The sequence below is a fragment of the Chrysoperla carnea genome, chromosome 3, assembly GCF_905475395.1.
Source record: "Chrysoperla carnea chromosome 3, inChrCarn1.1, whole genome shotgun sequence".
Classification (NCBI taxonomy): Eukaryota; Metazoa; Arthropoda; class Insecta; order Neuroptera; family Chrysopidae; genus Chrysoperla; species Chrysoperla carnea.
Genome location: NC_058339.1, coordinates 44,153,236 through 44,176,990, shown reverse-complemented (window position 1 = coordinate 44,176,990; position 23,755 = coordinate 44,153,236). Strand labels below are relative to the sequence as shown.

Genomic DNA, 23,755 nt, shown 5'->3' with positions numbered 1-23,755 from the left:
AAAAGTTAAAATTAGGACAATAAGAGGATTTTTATAGAGACGGGAAAGTCTAAAATCAAATAAATATTTAAAAAAATAAACAACCCGACTAAGTTAAATAAAATCTGAAAAAAAGGAAAAAAAAGTTCAGTAGCGACTTGAACACTCGGGGTCCATTAAAATCTAGACAGGCTGAAATCTTCTCAATAATGGTACGTTACGTAAACTACTGAACTTGTTTCTTTCTTTTCAGATTATATTTAACCTAATCGAGTTTTTGATTTTTTAAATTTCAATTTTCAACTTTTTTAAAATTTTTAATATTAGTTGAGAAATTTTAACTTTTGTCAGTACCAAAACTGCCTACACTTAAACATGGTCATTAGTCCAAAATTGACGTCAAATTTGGATTGACACTGAACTGGAGGCACTCCTGTCAATGGCTGGGGAAAGTTATTTTGCAAAACTAGATAATTTGATAATTTTTCCCATACAGGAAAGTTAAAAAATCAGATAATCGTTAATGGCCGTGAAGCATCCGCTATAAAAAGAAGAACTACATATTTCAGTATTTTCAGATAGAAATAAGAAACAGTAGTATCCTTTGTTCTTTCAATAAAATTATTCTGCAGCTTATTATATATAGCAAAAAATTCTCCGAAGAAGAAAATAAAGTTGAAGGCATTCGTTATCGTTGAATAGGTCTTTAAAAAATAAACCCAAGAAAAATATTTTGCCAGATACAACCTTAAAACTTTATTTTTCAACATGAAATTTTAAATGAGAAAAAATTGGAACCTATTTCAGTTGGGGCATTTTGTTTATCTCGCAATTGGTACTAAATTGCGATAAACTTCATAGTTACTTAGAAAAGGATTCAAATTCAATCGAATTGTCTCTATGTGTATGCAGTTGGATCATACAATGATGAAGGTATATGGTACATGAAATAACTATTCTCCTTTTTCTTGGTCCAACTATCATTATTTTGTGTGTACTCTTTGTGTGTGTCAATTTTATATCCCAACACTAGTATGTACGTACCAAACTACCATCGTCATACATACCTAGTGCTAGTGTTATAATAATGGGGAGATGTTCGTTATAAAACATAAGCGAGTAAGCTAAACTAAAACCATTTGCCTTAGTTGTAGGATATGAAACAAAATGTACATAAAATGAATTGAATATAATAACTGTTCTATGTAAAAACGTGGGTTACAATTATTGTTATATATGGTCTGGCATTTGTCAAAATAAATTCGTAACTCTTCTAGTTTTCTTATACGGATGATTTTGAAGTAGTTTCGAACTATATACTAGACTCGCTCGATGACAGTTAGGCCGATTATGCTAGACCAGGTAACTTTATAACGCAAATTATTAGGTGTCTTGTGAAATCTTAAAGTTCATTAGCTGAAGATAAGAATAGCAGATGCAGTATACAGTTTAAAACTACCTCAATGCCGGTGGCATATACATGCACTTAGAGTTTGCCTACACCCATGTGTTTTACTATTTTGAGAGGCTGCTAAATTCTCACAGTATATATTTTTTATGGTAGATCCTCTATGTGTTGGTAAAACACATTGGGTCTTAGGCTCCCGAGTAATTGTCAGAACTGTCTAATCTACCTACCTACTAAAAAAATGATCCCCTAAAAAAGAAAAAAAAACAAAAGAAAATTTAGGCTCCGTAAAGGAATATGTTTTTTACAATGCTTTGTGATTTAGTTCTATCGTAAAAAAGGTAACACATGCAAATGTCAGAAAATGTCACTTTCAGAAAACTTTTTTACTAAGGGGTACCCTTTTTGCAATAGCATGATCTACTTTAAATTCGGTAATTTGAAATTACCTGGACGCTGGATTAAATATACCTATTGCGAGAAACAAGCATTGAAAATTAGAATTTCTTCTCAGTGGATAGTTCTGGTTGTAATCGACCATTTAAACTGCAAATGGCAACAGATAAATATATATCTTGTTGCAGTTCACATTACGCTTTACCCCATTACCCTTCTTTATGACATATTATTACATAAGTAATATTACATTTCCATATAATTTTAAATTTCAAGAAAAGTTTATAGTACGGTCAGGTAGAAAATGCACTAAGCCATTTATGTTAGAGAAAAATTTTTTTCTCGCCGTTCGTGTCATTTAAAACGTTCGTGTCCGCTTAAATACAAGAATAATTTTCAAAAAAAAAAAGAAAAGTGTATTCAACTTTTTAGAATCCCGTTTTTATATTGAAAATTATTTTTTCGTTTATTAAACAACCAGCTTGTGCTTTGTTAATAAGTATTACCAAAACCGAAAGTTAAATTTCTACGGCTCATCGTATTTTTCGTATCAAAAGCTGTTATCTGACTTGCGTATTAAGATATCAAATAATGAAATAGATTTTCTAAAAGATAGGGAGATTTTTTTAAAAATTATTTATATTTTTTGTCTTTTTTTATAATATCAGCTAGCACAAAACTAAAGCTCGGTGAAAAAAATAATGTCATTGGCCAAAGCTCTTGAAAAGTACAATATTAACCCTTAGTTCCTATAATAAAGAAGAGTTCATTATTTTTGATAATAAGTGTACTTCCATATAATATTCCAGGACATGTATATATTATTTTAAATCTGAGCACCCTCTGTTCATTTCATTTTATATCTTCAATTTGGCATTTATTGTAATTTAGTTTCAAATAAGAATAAGAGAGAAGACACTTTTACATACAGGAAAAAGTACTTTATATGAAGGGTAGTGAGTAAATTTCAAAAACTTCAGATTATTGAATTTTCGAAACGAGTCTTGCTTCCTTGAAATTATGCTATTTGTTTTAAAATTACAACTACGTTTTCAAATGAGTTTTTAATTAATACCAAAAAATTACTAATCCTTTCTGAACTAAATTTTTTTCCCCAGAAATAGAAAGATTGTAAATTATATAATGAAACTGCATTAATCAAAACGTTTATTTTCAAATGGTTAAGGCGTTACCAATTGGTTAAGGCGTTACCAATTCCGTCCGCAATAGTTCCATCTTTTGTTTAGTTTTATGGTCGTTTTAAAATTTGATGAGTTTACCTACGACTACAATATTAAGAATACAAGAAGCGCGTTATACTAACATTCCTTCAGGCTCATAAAAACATTTCTTAATTCTCCATCTCTTCACTAAAACAACTTCACTCTCATACTTTTACATTTCTCCTGTTCATTGTGTGTGTCATCATCACAACAATTTAATTTTACATTTCTAATTTACAAATTTTTATTTTTTAAATAGAAATTTTTTAAACAAATTTAATGCTAATTTCTTTCAATTTGTAGTAGGAGAAGATGTAGAAGAGCCTAGAATTAAAAATCCACATTTATGGGTTTTTCAAAGGCATGTAATAAAATATCACAATGGAAATTGTCTCTTTTTATGTCACTGTTTTTTACTTTATTATATTATAAAAATAATAAAGTATTGTGATCGAAAAAAAAAATCGATATCGGCGTTTCAACGGAAATACACATTTGAGGGTTCCTGATTCCAAAAATCAGTTTTTTGGGGTGTTCTCAAAAATGGCTCTAACGATTTCGATTAAACTTGACACAAGGCTAAACCATAAGATGTTCCTAGGATTGGTATAGGCAACATATCCAGGAAAATTCGAAAAGGCCCACACCCTTGGGAAAACCTTTTTTTGGGCTTTTCTCAAAATTGGCTCCAACGATTTCAATTAAACTTGGCACAAGGCTAAACCATAAGGTGTTCGTAGGATTGGTATAAGCCACATATTCGGGAAAATTCAAGAACACACCCTAGGGAAAACATTTCAAAATACAGGAAAATGGGATTTTCTAGGGAGAGACTGAGGGGACAGCAGTGAAACTTCGTATCAGGGTCAATATCAACAAGGTCCTAGGTTTGATATAACTACCCTCTGGGACCCCTTTCCCTCGAGCCGTGGAGCTGTAGAAAAAAAACCTTAATTAAGCCGAATTAGTGAAGTTAAGAAACTAACTGAGATATAATTTATAAAGATATATTAATAAAAAATAAAAAAATTTTAAAATTAATTTAATTTGACATTATTATAAATTACAGATTTCTGTAAAAGTAGTCATTTGACATTACCATAAATTACAGATTTCTAAGAAAAGTCAATATATCGATGTCGGCCATCTTTTCTGATATACTCAATCCTTACCATTATTTCGAGTATTATAGAAAGGGGATAAGCGAGAGCAATTTTTATCAATCTTTACTCTTAAACCCAGCGAAGCGGGTGGGTATCACTCTAGTATTTAATAAAGAAACAAAAACAATTAAAAAAAAATTTTGCTTATGTGTGTTGGAATCGTACTCATGATCTGTTGCATACCCGATTAAGTACTCTACGGATAACCTTCTCGAGTATACAATAAATTGTTACTAATTTGTACGTAATATAATATCTTCACATTCTCAACCTCAAATCTTTTAGATTTATTTCTCTTCTATAATAACATCAAAAGATTTTAATTTTACTTCTTTAAATTACACTTTTTTGTTGTTGCAAATTTATATAGCAAATTTAAGGCTAACTTCTTTCAATTTATGATATACATAAATACAACACTAAAAATAAAAAAATATGACATTGGTAAATGGTCCAACGAATATACAATGAAATTTTGGAATAATGCCCAATTGTTGGGGTAAAAAATTGTTATTACCTAGTTGAATAAGTTTTTCTAAAAGAAAATACATCTGAAGTGGTTCGTATAATTTTTGTAAATTGTTTGAAATAATAATCTACTTATATATGTAAATTGTTTGAAGAATTTTTGCATATTCAATGATATAATTACATTTAAGAATATATATATAATTATAAGGAGTTTAAAAACATTTTATAAAATGAAATGGTCATATTCAATTGAGAAAAGTCATTTTTATACTGTGTGATTCATGAATTAAAAAAATTTAAATTATATTTATACTTTAAGTATCTTTCACTCTTTTTCTACCCTTTTTAAATTAAATTTTAAAGGCATCAATACGATATAAAAACAAGTCGTGGGTTAGGTTGATCGACACATCATCGAAGTCGATATCATTTTTTGTTCGCGCGATATCGATGACGAAAAACTGACCTTTCATACATGTACATACACACACACACACACACACACACACACACATACTTTTTCTCCAAATTGGTGTTAATGCCTTGTCCTGACCATAAAACTTAAAGATATTTAGAAAATTTCAATTTCGAAAATCGAACCCACTACAATAACTTCCTATTCTGGGAAGTTAACAATGCACTGTTTTCACTGTTAATTATTTATTATATATACCACGTAACATATGGAATATATCAAGGTATACTAAGTTTAGTCCCAAATTTGTAACGCTTAAAAATATTGATGCTACGAACAAAATTTTGGCACAGGTCTTTATAAAATCACCTTATTAGTCCATTTCCGGTTGTCTGTATGACTGCCCTTCTGCCTGTCTGTTAACACGATAATTCAAAAAAAAGAAGAGAACTTTTAAAGCGTGCTTAGGCCGAAAAAAGTGAGGCCGAATTCGTAAATGAGCAATATAAGTCAAGTGGGTCTTGTTAACTCTTGTTAACCGTTAGAAATAGAACAAAAGTTTAAATGTAAAAAGCGTTCCTTAAAAAAAAATACACCACTTTTGTTTGAAACATTTTTCGTAAACATCACTGTTTACCCATGGTACCGCAAATTATATAGCACGTGTTATATGGGTATATCAGTTATGTGTTGGACATTTATGTATGTCTGGCCAAAGATTATAATTTATAAAATGTCTTATTTAAATGTGAATTAAATAGTTTAAAATAACAAATGTATCTTAAAAGAACTAAGAATAATCGTTCTATCACTATAAATACGCATTCTCAAAATATATCTGCCTAATGGTTACCGAGGACATTTCATTAAAGCATGTTTTAACTAAAGGATTTTTAATAAAAAATGATAAATTTGACAGGTATCAAATTTCACACAAATATCCGTAAAATATTTCTTCAAGGAAACGAAATTTTCATGATATCTCAATATAAGTTGTTTAATTTTAAAATTATATTACCTTAAAGAAAAAGCTCTTTATAAATTTTTTGAATTCAAAATCTTTACAGTTAAGTATTATAATTATTTAAATACATAACCATTTGATTTGACCACTCGTAACAATTAGACTTTGACTGTTAAACGTTAGTATTTTTGGCAGATTCTGTAATAATAATGGGTATAATATTTTTTATATATAATTACATTTTCATTCAAAATAATTTTAGCATCAAAAATTTGTGACATTTATTATAGACATTGTTTTCATTACTTAAAAGGTGTACTTTCTTTTAACATTTTCTTGTTAACAATAAGGTTTATAATTGCTTGTAATTTGCATATACAGGGCATTGCAAACAATATTTTTTTTAAATTGTTAATAATAATGTTTAATATAACTTTATAAAATTAATGAACTACACTTTATTAATACTGGTCGGCCCATGCGGAATTCCGCGGTGCGTACCTGATTGTTTTGTGTATCATTTCATCGTTAAAAAATTTGGGGGAAATGACATTCGTTTAGTCGACCAGTGACAAAATATCAACAGTAATTTAATTTCTTTTTATTGTATATGCAATTTTATTACAGATGTGATATACAAATTACATACTGAACAATGACATCAAATCGGCGCGGTACATTTTTAATCCATGGGTCTATTTTTCGCCATTAGCCAGCTTGATAAGCTTTAAAATAAAGATTAAATCATGGAAGTTGATAAAGGAATAAAGAAGATATAGTAAGTAGATAGTCGCGCACCCACCCAGTCTAGAGAAATAATATATAAGATGTGGATCTAAAAAGTACAAAACTATTTTAAAAGGTGATGTAAAAATGAAACCGATAAAGTGCCAGATAGTCTGTTAAATTGACTTATTCCAAGAATAAATGTAAAGAGCACCCCCTTCTTTATAAAATTGAATTGAACATTAGAAGTAAAATTAATTTGTGTGTTATCCACGTGATGATTAGGCGGGGTTGTGCCAGATAGTCTGTTAAACTGACTTATTCCAAGAATGAATGTAAAGAGCACCCCAATTCTTTACAAAATTGAATTGAACATTAGAAGTAAAATTATATTTCAAGTTTCGTTCTCGAGATCACTGTGTAGTACCGCCTTTGTGCGCTTATTCATTACCACATAGTTCAACCATAAAATAAAATTAAGTAAGTGTATCCATAACAACTGGTTTATTTACCCTTCATTACGTTTTTTGTGCGTTTCAAGTAACATCGTTTTTTGATTTCTCTTCAAAAAAAAAAAAAAAAATCAAATATTATAATCTATCAGATATCAGAAGTAAAACACTAATTTGTTGCTTGTTCATTGATAAAAATGAATAAACGTAAATTGGAAAACAATTCTCATTTGGAGGTACTCCAAAAAAAATTAAAAAAATATCAGCATTTAATTGATCAGGAAATGTCATCAAATTTAGTCGACGATTCTGTTGATAATTCTTCATCTGAGGGTAAATATTAAAATATTAAAATACCTAAATAATTAAAAAAATATATATACCAGCATTTAATTAAATGATCTGGAAATGTCATCTAATTTAGTCATTGACTCTGTTGTTAACTGTTCATCTGAGGGTAAATACTAAAATACTTAACTAATCAATTTTTGATTGTTATTGGGCAACATTTTTTGTTGTACCTTGGGCAACAAATCTTATGTTAATAAGTTGTTGTACCTTTGACTGGGCAAACATTAAAAAAAAAAAAAAATTGCGTCAGGAAAATGATAGCTTGTTTTGACCTAGATCTTTTGCTCTTGCAGACTCAGATGTTGACGACCAAGATCAGAGTAGTAAATCTGATATTGAAATGGAAAATGCCTCAGATAAAAACTTGAAGGCGTCAGTGGAGTTGCAGGAGACGAAGGGTTCTGAAGTTCCCACCCTCAGTGAATCGGTGCTCCAAATCCTGGGCTCGGAAAAGAGACTTTTAAAGGATAAATGCTTTGTTTTGCACCCTGAACTAGCGTCATGCTGGAAAGATTTATTAGCTTCAGGCATGAACAAAGAAGATAAGTCTAAAATGATTGAAACTTATCCTAACAAAGGAAACTGTCCTCTAATTGCACCAACTCTCAATCCGGAATTACTCCCTCTTTTACATAAAACGGCTAAATCTCGTGATAAATTTTTTGCTAATCATCAGGATGTGTGTGGCCGTAGTTTAGTGGCTATTGGTACAGCCATCTGCAATATTTTGAATGATGAAGAGGAACCGGTAGATAAGGAACAGCTTTTAAAGCTTCTTTGTGACTCCAGCAGCATGATGTGTGACCTGTTTTTCCAGTTGTCCAAGTCCAGACGTGCACAATTGTACTCATGTGTTGATGGAAAAAGGAAGTCTGTTCTTGAAGATTCACCCACAGATGAATTTCTTTTTGGCATCGACCTTGCTAAAAGAATTAAGAATGCCTTAGCTGTTGAAAAAACAAGCTTGTCTTTAAAAAATCAAACTCCACGAAGAGATTCAAATCGACCTAAAAACTCTTTAAACTGGAGAAGCCCGTCTGCTTCAAGGATCAGCTCCAGTCAGACGGGCTACAGACGTCACTTCAACAAATCATCAGCTGCAAACAATCACAATCAAATCACAACTCGATCCCGATTAGGGAACCAACTCCCTCCAGCTCAAAATGCTCAGACACAGAAGAAATAAAGGTGAGTCCTACTGCGGGTAGGTTAAAGTATTTCGTACATGCTTGGGCCAAAATCACCTCCGATCCTTTTATCCTTGAGACGATCTCCGGATACAAAATTCCATTTATCTCTACACCAACTCAATCTTCAAAGCCCTCCAATAATCATTTATCTGAAAATAAACTTGAGGTACAGAAGGCTGTGAATGACCTTTTATCAACGGGCGCTATCCAGCAGTGTGCTGAGGAGGAGGGCCAGTTTTTATCAAGAATTTTTCTTGTACCCAAAAAAAATGGTAAAATGAGATTTATCCTTAATTTAAAGCATTTAAATAATTTCATAGAAACTGTTCATTTTAAAATGGAGGATTATAGAACAATTTTAAAATTAATATCAAGAGAATGTTTGATGGCTAATTTTGACCTGAAAGATGCATATTTTATGATTCCAATTCATAAAAATTTCTGGAAATACCTAAGATTTACCTGGAATAATTTCCTTTATGAATTTATTTGCTTACCTTTTGGCCTCTGCACGGCCCCATGGGTCTTTACTAAAATTTGTAAACCTATTATTTGCCACCTGAGAGGGCTAGGTTTGATATCAGTAGTATATCTTGATGATTGGTGGTTGGCAGCCGATTCTACTGCCCTGTGTTCAGAAAACATAAGAATTTCTCGTGAGTTAATAGAATCTTTAGGTTTTATTTTAAATGAGAGTAAGAGTAATCTTAACCCTTCAACATCATGCAAATTTCTGGGTTTTTTATTTGATTCAGTTCAAATGACAATTGAACTTACAGAAGAAAAAAGGTCTCATATACACAATTTAGTATTGAAATTTAGGGATTCCACTCATTGTACTATCAGAGAATTTTCCCAATTTGTGGGAAATATCACAGCAGCCTGCCCAGCAATTAATTATGGCTGGTTTCACTCTAAGGCGTTTGAGCAAGAACGTTATTTGGCCTTACTAAAATCTAATAATGAATACGATCATGTTATGAGTATATCTCCTTCTTTATTAAATGAATTTAACTGGTGGTCGATTAATATTATAAATTCTAAAAATCCTATCAGAAATTCAACTTTCCCTTTCACTATATATTCAGATGCTTCAACTACAGGATGGGGAGCGTCGTATGATGGACAGGTGGCTTATGGGCGCTGGAGCCCCATGGAAAGATCGTTTCATATTAACCATCTAGAACTTTTAGCAGCTTTTAACGGTTTAAAATCATTTGCATCTGATTTTGCTAATTGTAAAATTCTCCTAAGAATTGATAACTCGACTGCAATTGCTTACATTAATAAAATGGGCGGTACCAAGTTTAAACACCTGAGCGTTTTATCCTATGACATTTGGTCCTGGTGTGAATGCAGGAATATATGGATATTCGCTTCATACATTCCTTCTAAGGATAACGTTGATGCGGACAGAGCTTCTAGAATAGAAAATATAGACATTGAGTGGGAACTGTCTTCTGGTGCGTTCGATAAGATAGTTTCTCAGCTGGGCAGGCCAGACATTGATCTTTTCGCATCATCTTCAAATAAAAAATGCAAAAGGTACTGTTCCTGGCATCGTGATCCTGCTGCAGTCACTATTGATGCATTTACAATCAATTGGAAACATTTAAATTTTTTTGCTTTCCCTCCTTTCTCATTAATCTTAAAATCACTTAAGAAAATCCAAATCGATCAGGCTTGTGGAATTGTAGTAGTTCCAAACTGGCGCGGTCAGCCATGGTATCCTGTATGGCTTGCGCTGCTAGACTCAGAACCTATCATTTTTCAACCAGATGTTAATTTACTTCTCTCTCCTTGTAGACAAGTTCAACATCCGTTGGCTCAAAAACTGTCTCTGATGGCTGCCCGATTATCCACCAGGCATTTAAAAAAAGGGGTTTAAATGATGAAGCCATTGACATCATTATCAAGTCCGTCTCTACTTCAACCCTGAAACAGTACTCCAAGCCAATAAAAGACTGGTTTTCTTTTTGCTCACAAAAAAAAATTGATATGTTTAATCCCAAAGAAGAAATTTTGATTGAATATTTCACAAAAAAATTCAAGGAAGGTGCACGGTATAGTATTTTAAATACTACTCGTGCCGCAATATCCCTTATTTGTGACAAGGAGATTGGAAAAAATCCTTTGTTATCACGCTTTCTCAGGGGTGTTTATAATATTAAACCTGCTAAACCCAAGTATGATAGAATTTATAGTTTAGATCCTTTAATTGAAAATTTAGAGCGACTAAATCCGGTAAATATACTTAATCTACAACAGTTAACAACAAAATTAGTCGTGTTGATAGCATTAGTTTCTGCACATCGTGTCCAAACAATTTCTTTAATTAAGAGAAAGAATATTATTAAAAAGGATGTAGACTATGAAATCGAAATCCCAGAAAAAATTAAAACTTCCAGGCGGGGCGCGTTTCAACCCCTATTAATATTAAAAAAATTTAATAAAAATTCAAATCTTTGTGTGGCATCTACCTTAGAACAATACTTACAGGTTACATCAAATTTAGCCGATAACATTGAGTACTTATTTGTTACAACTCGGAAACCATATAAAAAAGCATCGAAAGATACTATTAGTAGATGGCTCCGATCCTTTTTATTGGAGTGTAAGGTTGGCGATAACTATGCTTCTCATAGTTCCAGACACGCTTCGACTTCAACTGCCTTCAATAAAGGAGTTGACGTAAATATTATCAAAAGTCTGGCAGGATGGTCAGATAAATCAAAGGTATTCGAAAAATTTTATAACAGACCAATTGTTAATGATAAAAAATCTTTTGCTGAGTCAATATTATCCTGATAATGTTAATATTATTTATTTAAACTTTGTTTTTGTTCACTTAAATTATTTTGCATATGTTCCTATTATTTATGTTTAATTGCTAATTACTAATATTTTGTTTAAAAAAAAAAAAAAAAAAATTAATATTAATAAAGATGTAATTAAAAGGTCTCCCATTTAATTGATACTGTTAACTAATCAAATTTTAATTTATTAAATATGATTAACACAGCTCTGAACATCTACACAGTGATCTCGAGAACGAAACTTGAAATATAATTGTAAGATCGAGCGAGCCCGCCGAAGGCGGGTGAAGCTCGATCATAATTATATTGATAGTTTCGTTCGAAGAGATCACTCCCCCCCCATTATATCACCCTCCCAGTGATCTCTTCTACCTAAACTAAAGCACTTCTGAACTGTATGAAGGGTAAATAAACCAGTTGTTATGGATACACTTACTTAATTTTATTTTATGGTTGAACTATGTGGTAATGAATAAGCGCACAAAGGCGGTACTACACAGTGATCTCTTCGAACGAAACTATCAATATAATTATGATCGAGCTTCACCCGCCTTCGGCGGGCTCGCTCGATCTTACAATTAATTTGTGTGTTTTCCACGTGATGATTAAGCGGGGTTTTACAGTTTTTAAAACTGAAAATTAAAAAAACCACACTGCGCATTCTAAAAAAACGTATCTTTTCCCGGTACTTTCACCATTCAAATTTCTATATGAAATCGTATTTTTGGATTTCGTAATGATATGAGGTGAATGGTACCATACCGCGAAAACTGAATTGAAAATTTTATAACATACATATCTACTCCATACCATACAGTTAATTTCATAAAAATATGTTGTGTAAAATTGAAAATAAAATCGCGAAATAACGACAGCTGAATATTTATTATTATTACTTCAATTTAGTAAATTAGAATTTGCTGCTTTTGCTTGCCGAGTAGTAGAATTTTTTTAGTTTTTTTCTAGTAAGTATATTTTTTTTTAGATAAATGCTTATTCATAAAAAAAAAAATTTATTTTTTTTAAATTTACTTTTCTCAGTACAAAAACATATAAAAGACTTATTTGAAATGATGATAAAAAATGAGTATTATTTATTATGAATTACTATATATCTATGTTATCTCTATATATTATAAATGCGAAAGTAAGCATGTTTGTTTGTTTGTTTGTTTGTTGTTACGCTTTCAAGCTAAAACTAGCGAATGGTTTTTAATGAAACTGTACAGTAATATAGCTGACATATCAGAATAATACATGAGATACAATTTATAAAGAAATATTAATAAAAAAATTAAAAAAAAAAATTAAAAATTAATTTAATTTGATACTACCATAAATTACAGATTTCTGTAAAATTAGTCATTTGACATTACCAAAAATTACAGATTTCTGTAAAAATAGTCAATATAAAAGATTTCACTTCCATCTTTTCTGATATACTCAATGAATAATTACTATTATACATTTAAAAAAATAGAAAACCATACATATATTTTACCTGTGAAAAACAATCCTTACTATTATTTCGAGTGTTATAGAAAGGGGATAAACGAGAGCAATCTTTGTCATTCTTTACTTTTAAACCCAGCGAAGTGGGTGGGTATTAATTACTCTAGTTCACATATAAAAATAAAAATAAATATTTAAATCTTATTTATGCATATCATGTTTTTGAGATAGTATTTTCTTATATATATATATATACTCTTTTTATACCCTAAATATATGAAATATATATAAGGGTATACTAATTTTAGGCCCAAGTTTGTAACGCTTGGAAATACTGATGATACGAACAAATTTTTGGTATGGGTGTTTATAAAGTCGTCTAATTAGTTCATTTCCATTTGTATGTCCGTCCGTTATACGATACACGGTAGCTTAAAAGCGAAAAAAGATATCAAGCTGAAATTTTTATAGCGTGCTCACAAAAAACTGAATTTTAGTTCGTAAATAACCAACTTAGTCGTTCTAAAAAACGTTCCCTATAAAAAAAATAAACAACTTTCGTTTGAAACATTTGTTTGTTAACATAATTGTGTATCCGTGAGGGCGTAAAATATGACAAATTTTGGTGTCCATTTTCCCTAAAACTATAAATGATAGGGAATTGAATGAAATTTGCATGTACCTAACTTTAATTAGTAGCCTGGTGAAGAAATATTCTGGAAAAACGAAAAAAAAAATTTAGAAAATAGTTTCGAAAATTTTCGAAGTATTCCAAAACCAAAAAGGTGGTGATAATTGTGGTGGTTTTTTTAAATTTTATAAGTTTTTAAAAACATTGCAATCACTGACAATCAACCCTATACATGGTATTTTAACAGTCAATTCAGTCAATTGCTTGTTTTCACTTTTTTTTTAACATTTCGGTCTATTTTTCTTAGCAAATTTGATATTATTGAGCAGTGCTGTATGTGAAAAAATATATAAAAAATTGGTTCGACCTTAAATGGTTAAGCAAGTTAATTTACGCGATTAATTATTACATTTATTAAATTGTAGTTATTTCTACAAAGCATGGATATTGAAGCAGATTAGAGAAAAAATGAGTTGTGCGAAAAATGTGACGCAACTATGATCTAAACGCCATTCGTATCAATTAGAAATCTAATCAGAAAACATTTGCAGTCTAGAGTCTACTACGACATTTATGCCAATATAAAAACAAAAGCCTATCACGCCCTAAAATGGACCTTTAAGACTAATTTCAAAACTGTGTTTGTGAATTGAAAGCAGATTGAACAAACTATTGAATCATTAATTGTACTTAAAAATTAATACTTTTCATTTAATACGATTTGTTAACTTTCGACAATAAGAAGTTATTGTAATGGGTCCGCTTTTCGAAATCGAAATTTTCAACATATCTTTGACATGTTTTCCGTCGTCGATATCGTGCAAACAAAAAAGGTATCGGATTCGTTGCTACAAAAGGGAAGCTATTCTCAAAATTACAAGCAAGAATTGAAAGATTCCTATCTCGTTAACATCGGATTCAAAAACTATAAATGAAATATTACTCAGGGATTTATCGCTTTGTTATTAAAACAGATAAAAATTTAAGATACTGAGAAAAATCATTCAAAATGAGACTATTTATTTGTGGAAAGAAGAAGAAGAGAATACTTGTGGAATAGGGAAGGAGATGAATCGCACATTTTAATAATTTGTTTTTCGGTAAATAATCATAGGTATTCTATATTTAAAAGGAAATTTTGTATAACTAAATTATCAAATGAATTTACTATTATTCCATTTCATTGCTGGTGGTAAATCTTTTGACAAGATAAATTTTTAGCCTATTTATAATAAAGACAGCTCTGTGTGTATTTTTTTGAAAAAAAGAAATGATGTTTACTTTAAAATAAATTAATTTGAATACATCACGTATTACATATTTGTTTATAGTAGATATCCTATACGTCTTATATATTGTATAATATATACTTATATGACGTGAGTGTATACGCTAGAAAATCTTTTCTGTTACGTTCATATCAACAACGGTCTTTAATCAACGAACACACAAAGATATAGTCTCCAAAGTATTGTGATGTAATATTTTTTTGTTGTAATAAAAATAATGCAAAAATATTTGGTATAAATAAAAACGATATTTATCTGACATGCATCTTATATGGCACCAACGATTTTCATGAAACTAAGTATGCAGGGGGTCTTTGGGGCGAAAAAATCTATGTAAGTAGGTTACGTTTCTAGAAAATGTTGTTTTCTCCGTGTTTTCAGAAAAAACTGAAACATCAACTGCAAATATATACTCTTCCTGACATCTGTTGGCGTATTGTATAGTGTGAAATCCGTATGGTTTTGTCAGTTTTGGTTGATAGATAGTTGTTGTAATATGTACATATATCGTAGTTAACAAAATAACCTACATTACCGGGAAATTCGAATTGGCATTCGTGTGGAAACATTTTAAACGGTTCTTATATTAGATAAAATTCGTGTCTTTTTAACTAAGCTCGGTTATGCAAGTATTAAATATTTAAATCAGGAAATCATTGAAAAAAAATTGGTATACGTTATTGAAGTATTTATCGTCCTATTAGCTTAGTTGGTTAAGACGTAACCAATTCCGTTCGCGGTATGCTTAGGGTAGCGACTTCGATTCCCGCCGTCTCAACAAAATTAATTTAATGAATAGTTGTGATGAGATGGTGTAGTGCATGGTATATGCATGAACAAGGTGTACTCAGCCTCTGAAATTTAGGAGCTGATAAATGAAATTATCAGCGGAAAGGTGGTAAAACACATATATTGTATCACAATGGACTCTATAGTCTAAATGTCTCTTTCGTGGGACAGCCAATATAACCTAACCTATTGAAGTATTTTCAACAATTTGGTACAGTTTTACTTTTTGTCCGTGGAATTTTTAACCTACCTAGACTCTACTCAATGCTATTTGCTTGTCTTCATAGTGCTTATCATTTGGGTTTTTTCATAATTTTAATTTACTATTTGAATAAAACGTGTTTATGAATGCATGCATGTGGACAATAGTAATTAAATATAAACTTTTTTGTTTACAAATAGTAGATTGAAATAAATGATTACATAAATGATGTTTTTAAATGAAAAAAAAAAACCGTTGTTTATACAAAAAAAGAGTAACAAAAAAATAGAAAATTAACTAACATTTATGTATGTAGAAATGTCACTAGTGGGAAGTAAGATAAACGATGTGTTGTAACTAGTTAGATGCACAGCATGAGTCTATTTTATGAACGAACATTGTTGGTGCTACGTTTCTACATCCTAGGGCAGAGTGTTACGCCTTGTGAACTAAATCTACTTATTAGAAGTAATAGTACAGTAAAAGATGTTACAAAAATCGACTTATAAAGGAAAATGAAAGAAACCGCTCGCATTTTGCTAAAACTTCATGAAACGTATTTCTTAGGTGTTTAATATCATTAGCAAGGCATAAGTTAGAGGTGCTAATTGTTAATAAAAAGTAAATTGTTAAATCAATGAAACGATCAATATAAATTCACTTAAAAAATTAGTAATTATTCAACATGTATGACGTAAATGTTACATGCTTATCAAATAATCAAAAACTATCATACATGTATAACGTATACGTAATTCAAATTGCATATCAATTCATTTTGTAAGTCAACTTTAACATTGATCGTTTCATTGAATAAAAAATAGAAACATTTGTTCCACTAACTCATGCTTTAGTAATGATATTTGACACCTAAGAATCACACCCCATGAGGTTTTAGCAACATGCGAGTGGTTTCGTTCATTTTACTTTATTCGTAACATCTTTTACTGTACTATAAAGCAAGCAACCCAGAGAATGATTGTCATTGTGCTTTATTTTCATGTAAAATAAAAATAAAAATATTTAGTGGAAAACGTAAAAAATATTGTTTTTATATTTATTTACAAGTTGGGTATTGTGTTTTGTTTTTTTATCCATATTCTACCTAAATCTATGCTTATTATTTGATATTGCGTACGTCCTGTACCAGTGATCATAGACAGATAGTTAATGATAAAACTGCGTGTTTTCTCATAGGTAAACAGCAACCATAGTTTAGCGTAGTAGAAATAGAAAAAAAGAAGTTCTATACTTCCTGGATCAGTCGAAAAAAAAAATTCTGGCGTTCGATGTTTCAATCTCCTATATTCTATGACACATTTACCTAGGCTCTATGACGCAGGTACAATCTGTGGGGGTGATATTAAATACATTGGGATGCTATCCATCGTGTATTATGATCCTGTGCTATCGCCGCATATTAATAAAATACCATTATGTCAAATATATAATGCAGTTATTATTAATGACTGTTTGATAGCGCGATTTGGGGAAAAATACATAATAGTTAGGAAAAATAGTGCTAAAATAAGTGACTGTTTCCAATGTTATGACTTTAAAACCATATCTTATTTTTAATTCAAGGTACGGCACTCTTCAATATATTGTACGTATAAGTAAACTTGTAACATGTAATTGGAAAAGTTTGCAATGTAAAAAATACTTTGCTTTAATAGAGTTTGATAATTTTAAAAATCGTTTACCGGTCCGTGTGTTGTTTTACTAACCACCATAATCTTCAAGATTTTTCAAGAATATTACATATACATATAATTCTACATTATACATGGTTTTGAGACAAACCATGGAAATCAGTAAAATATATAACGGCTAGACTTTCGAAAACTTATTTGCAAATGTGTCGGTGTCTGAAAAAAGGCCGAAAATATAGGCAATTTTAATTTATTGATTAAATAAATTATTTGGTTAATATTCCCCGTGACTTCGTACTCGAATTTCCTATTTTTCTTATACTAACTACGTATGTTTGCAAAATTATCAAAATTATTATATTTAGGGGAAGGTGTAGTATCTAGAATCAAAATTTGTGTTTTATTAAACCATGCATTGAAGTATCAAAATCCTTTGTTTATGAATTTTAATATTGAAAACAAACTATCAATTAAAACGTGTGAATCCTTCCTGGAACATAATATGTGACCATGACATAATATCATAATGTAGCAGGGTTCACATCTGAAGGTACCTAGAAACACTCCACCGATTGAACCATTGAAAACCAAACAAACAACTCCCTTAAACATCCGCAAATCTGAGAGTCCAGCAACAGCTTCAAATGGTTTTCTGGTTGATGACTCGGGGTGAATGAGAACTCTTTTTCCCACTTTTTGCGAAGCTTCACTTGGAAACAGTAACTTGGAAAAATGCAGTGTAATATTACTATGTATAAATGATACATTCAAAGTACATCATGTAAGAAGATCAATGTAAATGAGCTTGCCTATTTGAAACTTTATCTCCTCAAAATTTAACGTTATAATTAAAATTTGAAATTGAATATGATATTAGAACTTGCTCACCAATAACCAATGACTTACCTAAAACAATATGCCATCAATGGTCAGCTTAGTAATAGCATGCCAGAACAATAAAAAATTTTTCTTTTCTGGCATCTATTAATTTTTAATTTATTTGATTTTTTAATAAAACTTCATTGGCAATAAGTTTTCAACGTACCTGATTTCTCATAAAAAGTCCTTATTGAAATACAAATTCTATCTAATAAATAGCAATATCTGTCGAGAAACTACAGAAAATTTAAGCTGAATTTGACCCTAGGTACTACATCTTACCCTATTATATGCTTTAATTCAAATATCACAAATAAATAAAGCTTTGAACTTAAGTAGTTAAGGTGTAAGGGATTTTTTCTGATAACCAGAATCATGATTAGACTTCCCAAATAATGCCGGTTAACAAGTACGATGTACATGTACTAGATACGTATAATTCATAAAGTTTAGAAAGTTTAGTTTTGTACCGTTATTTCTTACTTGTAATTAGTTATCCGTAGTACCCACTTGCTGAAAAAATTTCATCACTATTTTTAATTAAAAAAGTGCTTACATCATTCTTTTTGGTCCATAAGGAGAGTGATTAAACCCAATATATATTAACCAGAAGTAATCAAATTAGGAATAAACTATTAAGATAATAGTTACTAAATAAGTTTTATGTATATCGCAAAGCAAAAACATGTTATCGCATTGCAAAATTAATTTCCCAAAAGGATAAAAAAATATTTTTTAAAACCTTCAAGTTATAAAATGAGCTACAAACTAAAAGTTTAATTTTTTTAAATTAAATATTTGATGCACGTCTAAATATTTATAAGATAAAAATTATGTAAGTTATTCTCTTAGATATTTAGCAAGTAAACCCATTAAAACGTTTAATACATTAAAAAGAAAAAAAATGATAATAAAAAAATATTTAACTTGCAAAAATTCATTTAAATATAGATTGCTTGTAATTAACAACCATTAAATGAAAAAAATCTCTATATATTATAAATGCCAGAGTAAGCATGTTTGTTTGTTTGTTTGTTACGTTTTCACGCTAAAACTAGAGCATGGTTTTTAATGAAACTGTACAGCAATATAGCTGATTATCAGAATAACACATGAGATCCTGGATTACAACCTGATGTTTTAAAGATTGAAATAATTGAAGCTCTTAGCTAGTTACTATTATACATTTAAAAAAATAGAAAACCATACATTTATTTTACCTGTGTAAAACAATCCTTACCAATATTTCGAGTGTTATAGAAAGGGGATAAGCGAGAGCAATCTTTATCAATCTTTACTTTTAAACCCAGCGAAGCGGGTGGGTACCACTCTAGTATTTAATATTACTACATTTAAAAAAAAACGCAAGTAGAGACCTCTTGTTAGTAATATGCGGAACTATATATTATGTGTATTGTTATATTACACAGTTGGGTATTATTAACAAATAGCCTTCTTGTTTGCCATATTCTAAATGAATTTACATCATCCCAGTAGAGACTTTTCACCCCAAAAAATATTTAATATACAATTCCTTTAGTTTGCTATGTTGTTAGATGGGTTTTGTTGTCAGTGCAGTCTCCACCCACTCATTTATATTAAGTAAAAATTATGTATGGTATTAAAAATGTAATAAACTTTCTTGCTTGAAAAATTCTTTACTGCTTCCTTATTCTTGGATTATACGGAAAATAATTCTGCTTTCTGTCAAAAGATATGAATGTACAATGTGTATAAGTTTGTTATTTCTTAAATTACTTAAATTGTCAATCAAACATTCTCGAATTCACTGGTATATTTGGTTTCTCAGATAGAAAAAGTTTGTTTCAATAACTTGAAATATTTTGGAACTTTGTACAAGAACCCACCTAAAGATATTGGAAAGAACTCATGCTTGAAGAATAACTTTGTGCTGAAAAATAAGCATATATATTCCTTGACTTACCATCGCTTCCACCATTTTGTTAAAAAATAATTTTCATCACTCATGTTGGCGCTTACATAAAAACACATGATTTCTATAATCTACATTGATTTTCTATCTAATACTAGTTGCTGAAATATGAAATTAAAAATTTTGTTCAATATGGAAAGCAAACGTTAAATATTTTTGATCAATTATTGTATGAAAAGTGCAATATTGTATACGCTGCGTTACATACTCAGCGTGGCATTTCGACCCGTTTTGATAATATACGAGAGTTGTCCATGAATTGACACGATCACTAGCAAATAACTTTTATTATATGATAACTGGATAAGACTATAAATAATAATAATTGTATAACAATTTTCAGCCTTTTATATATCCAATTCATTTAAATACCACGGAAATCATAAATGAATCTTATCTATTTATTGTTCATAAATAAGGGCTGACTGACCAGCTCTGTTCTAACGTTTAACTCACTGAGAATCATCACTGTTATTTACAGGCAATATACAATTTTCAGTTTTAGTAAATTCATTTTAGTACCACGTAAAACTGCACCGTTTCGATAGCATATATCTGACCCCTATTCTATCGTTTGCTTGACTGACCGTAGTATCTTTGTGTACACAACAACTATAACCAATCCTCAAATGATCAGTTTTAGTAAATTCAACGAATTTTTTTTGGCCTGGCTCTTAATCCATAAGAATATAATAAATATTAAAATGCATAATAAGTGTATATTTCATATTGTTTCGAATTCTTCATAAAAACGATTTTCTTTGGAACTGAACTAGCAATATTTTACCTATTTAAGATAATTGCCATACAATGATTATAACGACATCTAACTTGTTAAAAATTATCAAATTGTTTTGATATTGTCAGGTACTGGTTCATTGTAAGGCTCCAAAGGAACACGTTGAACGAGATGTTTATAACAAAACAATCGTTTGCCACAGGAAAAGCTCATCGTGACTAAGAGAAGATAACAATTTTTAGCAAAACTGAGTCACACTGTCCGCGTGTATTAATATGATGCCTATATTACTTAATATTTATAATTATTAATTTTTTTTTCTTAAATATTTTGTTGTATTTATTATTTTATTTTTCTTCACATATATACTTTTGTTAAATGACAGGAAAATTATAAAAAAGAAAACAAATAAAATTTTTCAAGAAAATTAATGCCATAAAAAACTCGGAGTATACGAATTTTTTCTTTCTTTATAATTAATTATACACATATACACACAGATAAAATTTGTTCGTTTCTCATACGGGATAAATACACTTTTTTTTACTATTTTTCGTGCGATAACCCTTATTACCACTTTAGTGCAACAGATAAATTAAATTTGGCACACTGTGGGAGTGATAATTAGCTATTTATCATTGTACGGGAAATCTTGCAGATAGAACCCGTGCGGTTTGTCTATGATATACCTGAGTGGTAAAAATATTCACATCGGTCGTACGTTTAACTCCACTAGCGTGATAAATGGACTTACCGCAGTCTTCCCCATCTCTTGACTTTATTTTCAGTGGCTTAGTTTAACTCTTTCATGCATATATCATAAATTACAACAGCCAATTGAAATTATTCAAATTAATTTTGTGCCAATGGTGGAAATTGAGCCCGCAACCGAAAGTATGCTACATGCGTCAGTAATAATAACGCGAAATGTTACTTTATTCTCAGTTTAATTCATGTTTTCAAAATTAATCTGTAAAATATTAGCTATGCACTTTTAAGTATGATTCTCATTTATCAGTTCTTGAAAATTCAATAAATTTGTTGCTAGTTCCAAAACATCTAATATTATTAAAAATTATTAATATTTGATTCTGTCATGATTTAAAATGATTTAAATTTATACCCATTCTTTTTTTAAAGTTTATTCTCTTCGGGCTGCTCTTGAAAGACCAAACAAATTTCTTCCAAGTTCCAAAACATTATAGAGCGTTATTCTATTTTCGTAACTTTTTATCATCCACCCTTAGACTTCGCTTCTTAGATAACAAATCTATTCTAAATTGTTCTCGAATATTTTGGAGTTTCGTACAAGAAACCGGTGTATTAAGAAAATATTTCCTATAGATTCACACGTATATTGTTTGGAAGAAACTTTAAGATGAGATATACTACACTCTTTTAGAGTTTCCATCGCTTTCTCCATTTTGTTAAATGATATTTTCACCACGCTCACCTTACAAAACTTTGTGTTGCCTACAAAACTATGTGTCGGGAATGAAAAATCGAACGTGGAAACACCTTTATTGAATATACCGAGTATCTTAGATCATAAGTACAGTTCCTGTTAACTGAAACGAACAATTTTTATCAATATTTTAGGGCTCAAATTAGGGTAGCTGGCTTGATTCCCGCCGTCGCAACAAAATTAATCGAATTAATAGTTGTGATGGACTGGTGTAGTGCATCACAACTATTAATAAAATTGAGGAGCTGATAAATGAAATTATCATCGGAAAGGTGGTAAAACACATATATGGTATCACAATGGGCTCTATAGCCTAAGTGTGTCCTTCGTGGACAGCTAATATCACCGAACCCAACCTAGGACTCAAATTAGTATACTTTGATATTATATATGATATAAAGGGTATAAAAATACTGTGTTTTAATTTAAAAGGAATATCAATAGCTGATCTAATAATCTTCTTTAGTACTTTAGAGAGTTAAATTTTGTAATAAAGAATTTAAACAAAATTTTTTTTTATGAATAAGGACGTATAGATGACTGAAAAATAATGAATAATGAATGTTATTTATGTTCACAATATAACTTTATACAAACCAAACTTAATTAATAATAACCATAATAATTTAAGAACACAAACGAAGTGTGGTAGATACGTTCGTTAATGTTCAGATCCATAGCTTTGTATATTCCACTTAATAACCATATTAACCAAAAGAGTTAAATTTTGTGTTTAAGAAAACAGAAAGCGTTAATTTTTTCTTGCAGTTTTTTCTAAATATTAATTTTCAGTCGTATGCATCCATATCTATAGTTTTGGATATAAATCACACAGAGCATATATCATTTTGTTACGTGACGGATTTTGTCAGTGTGCTCACCATGGTAAGCCGCGCTAGGAAACTGAATGGGCAATGTTTTTATAACGGACTAAAATGTATAAATTAATAAATAGCTAAATAATTGTAAGATTGGAAACGAAAAAAATGCAATAGACACTGCGCTCTTTATAGTTATATACTGCATGCTTCTCGTGCTTTTCGTTTCTAATCTTACGAGTATTTTAATAGCTTATAAAATTTTCTTTGTATTTTTATTTTTTTATGTTTTTGATGATTTTGTAGTATTTAAAAATTTTTGATTTCGTTT

General features: G+C 30.1%; 1 protein-coding gene across 1 annotated transcript; it reads left to right on the top strand.

The window, feature by feature from the left end:
• Positions 1-7,394: 7,394 nt before the first annotated feature.
• On the top strand, positions 7,395-8,734 carry LOC123296051. The gene is made up of 2 exons (XM_044877512.1): positions 7,395-7,530; positions 7,842-8,734. Exons 1-2 carry the CDS (start codon positions 7,395-7,397, stop codon positions 8,732-8,734), a joined length of 1,029 nt encoding a protein of 342 aa, XP_044733447.1.
• Positions 8,735-23,755: the final 15,021 nt, after the last annotated feature.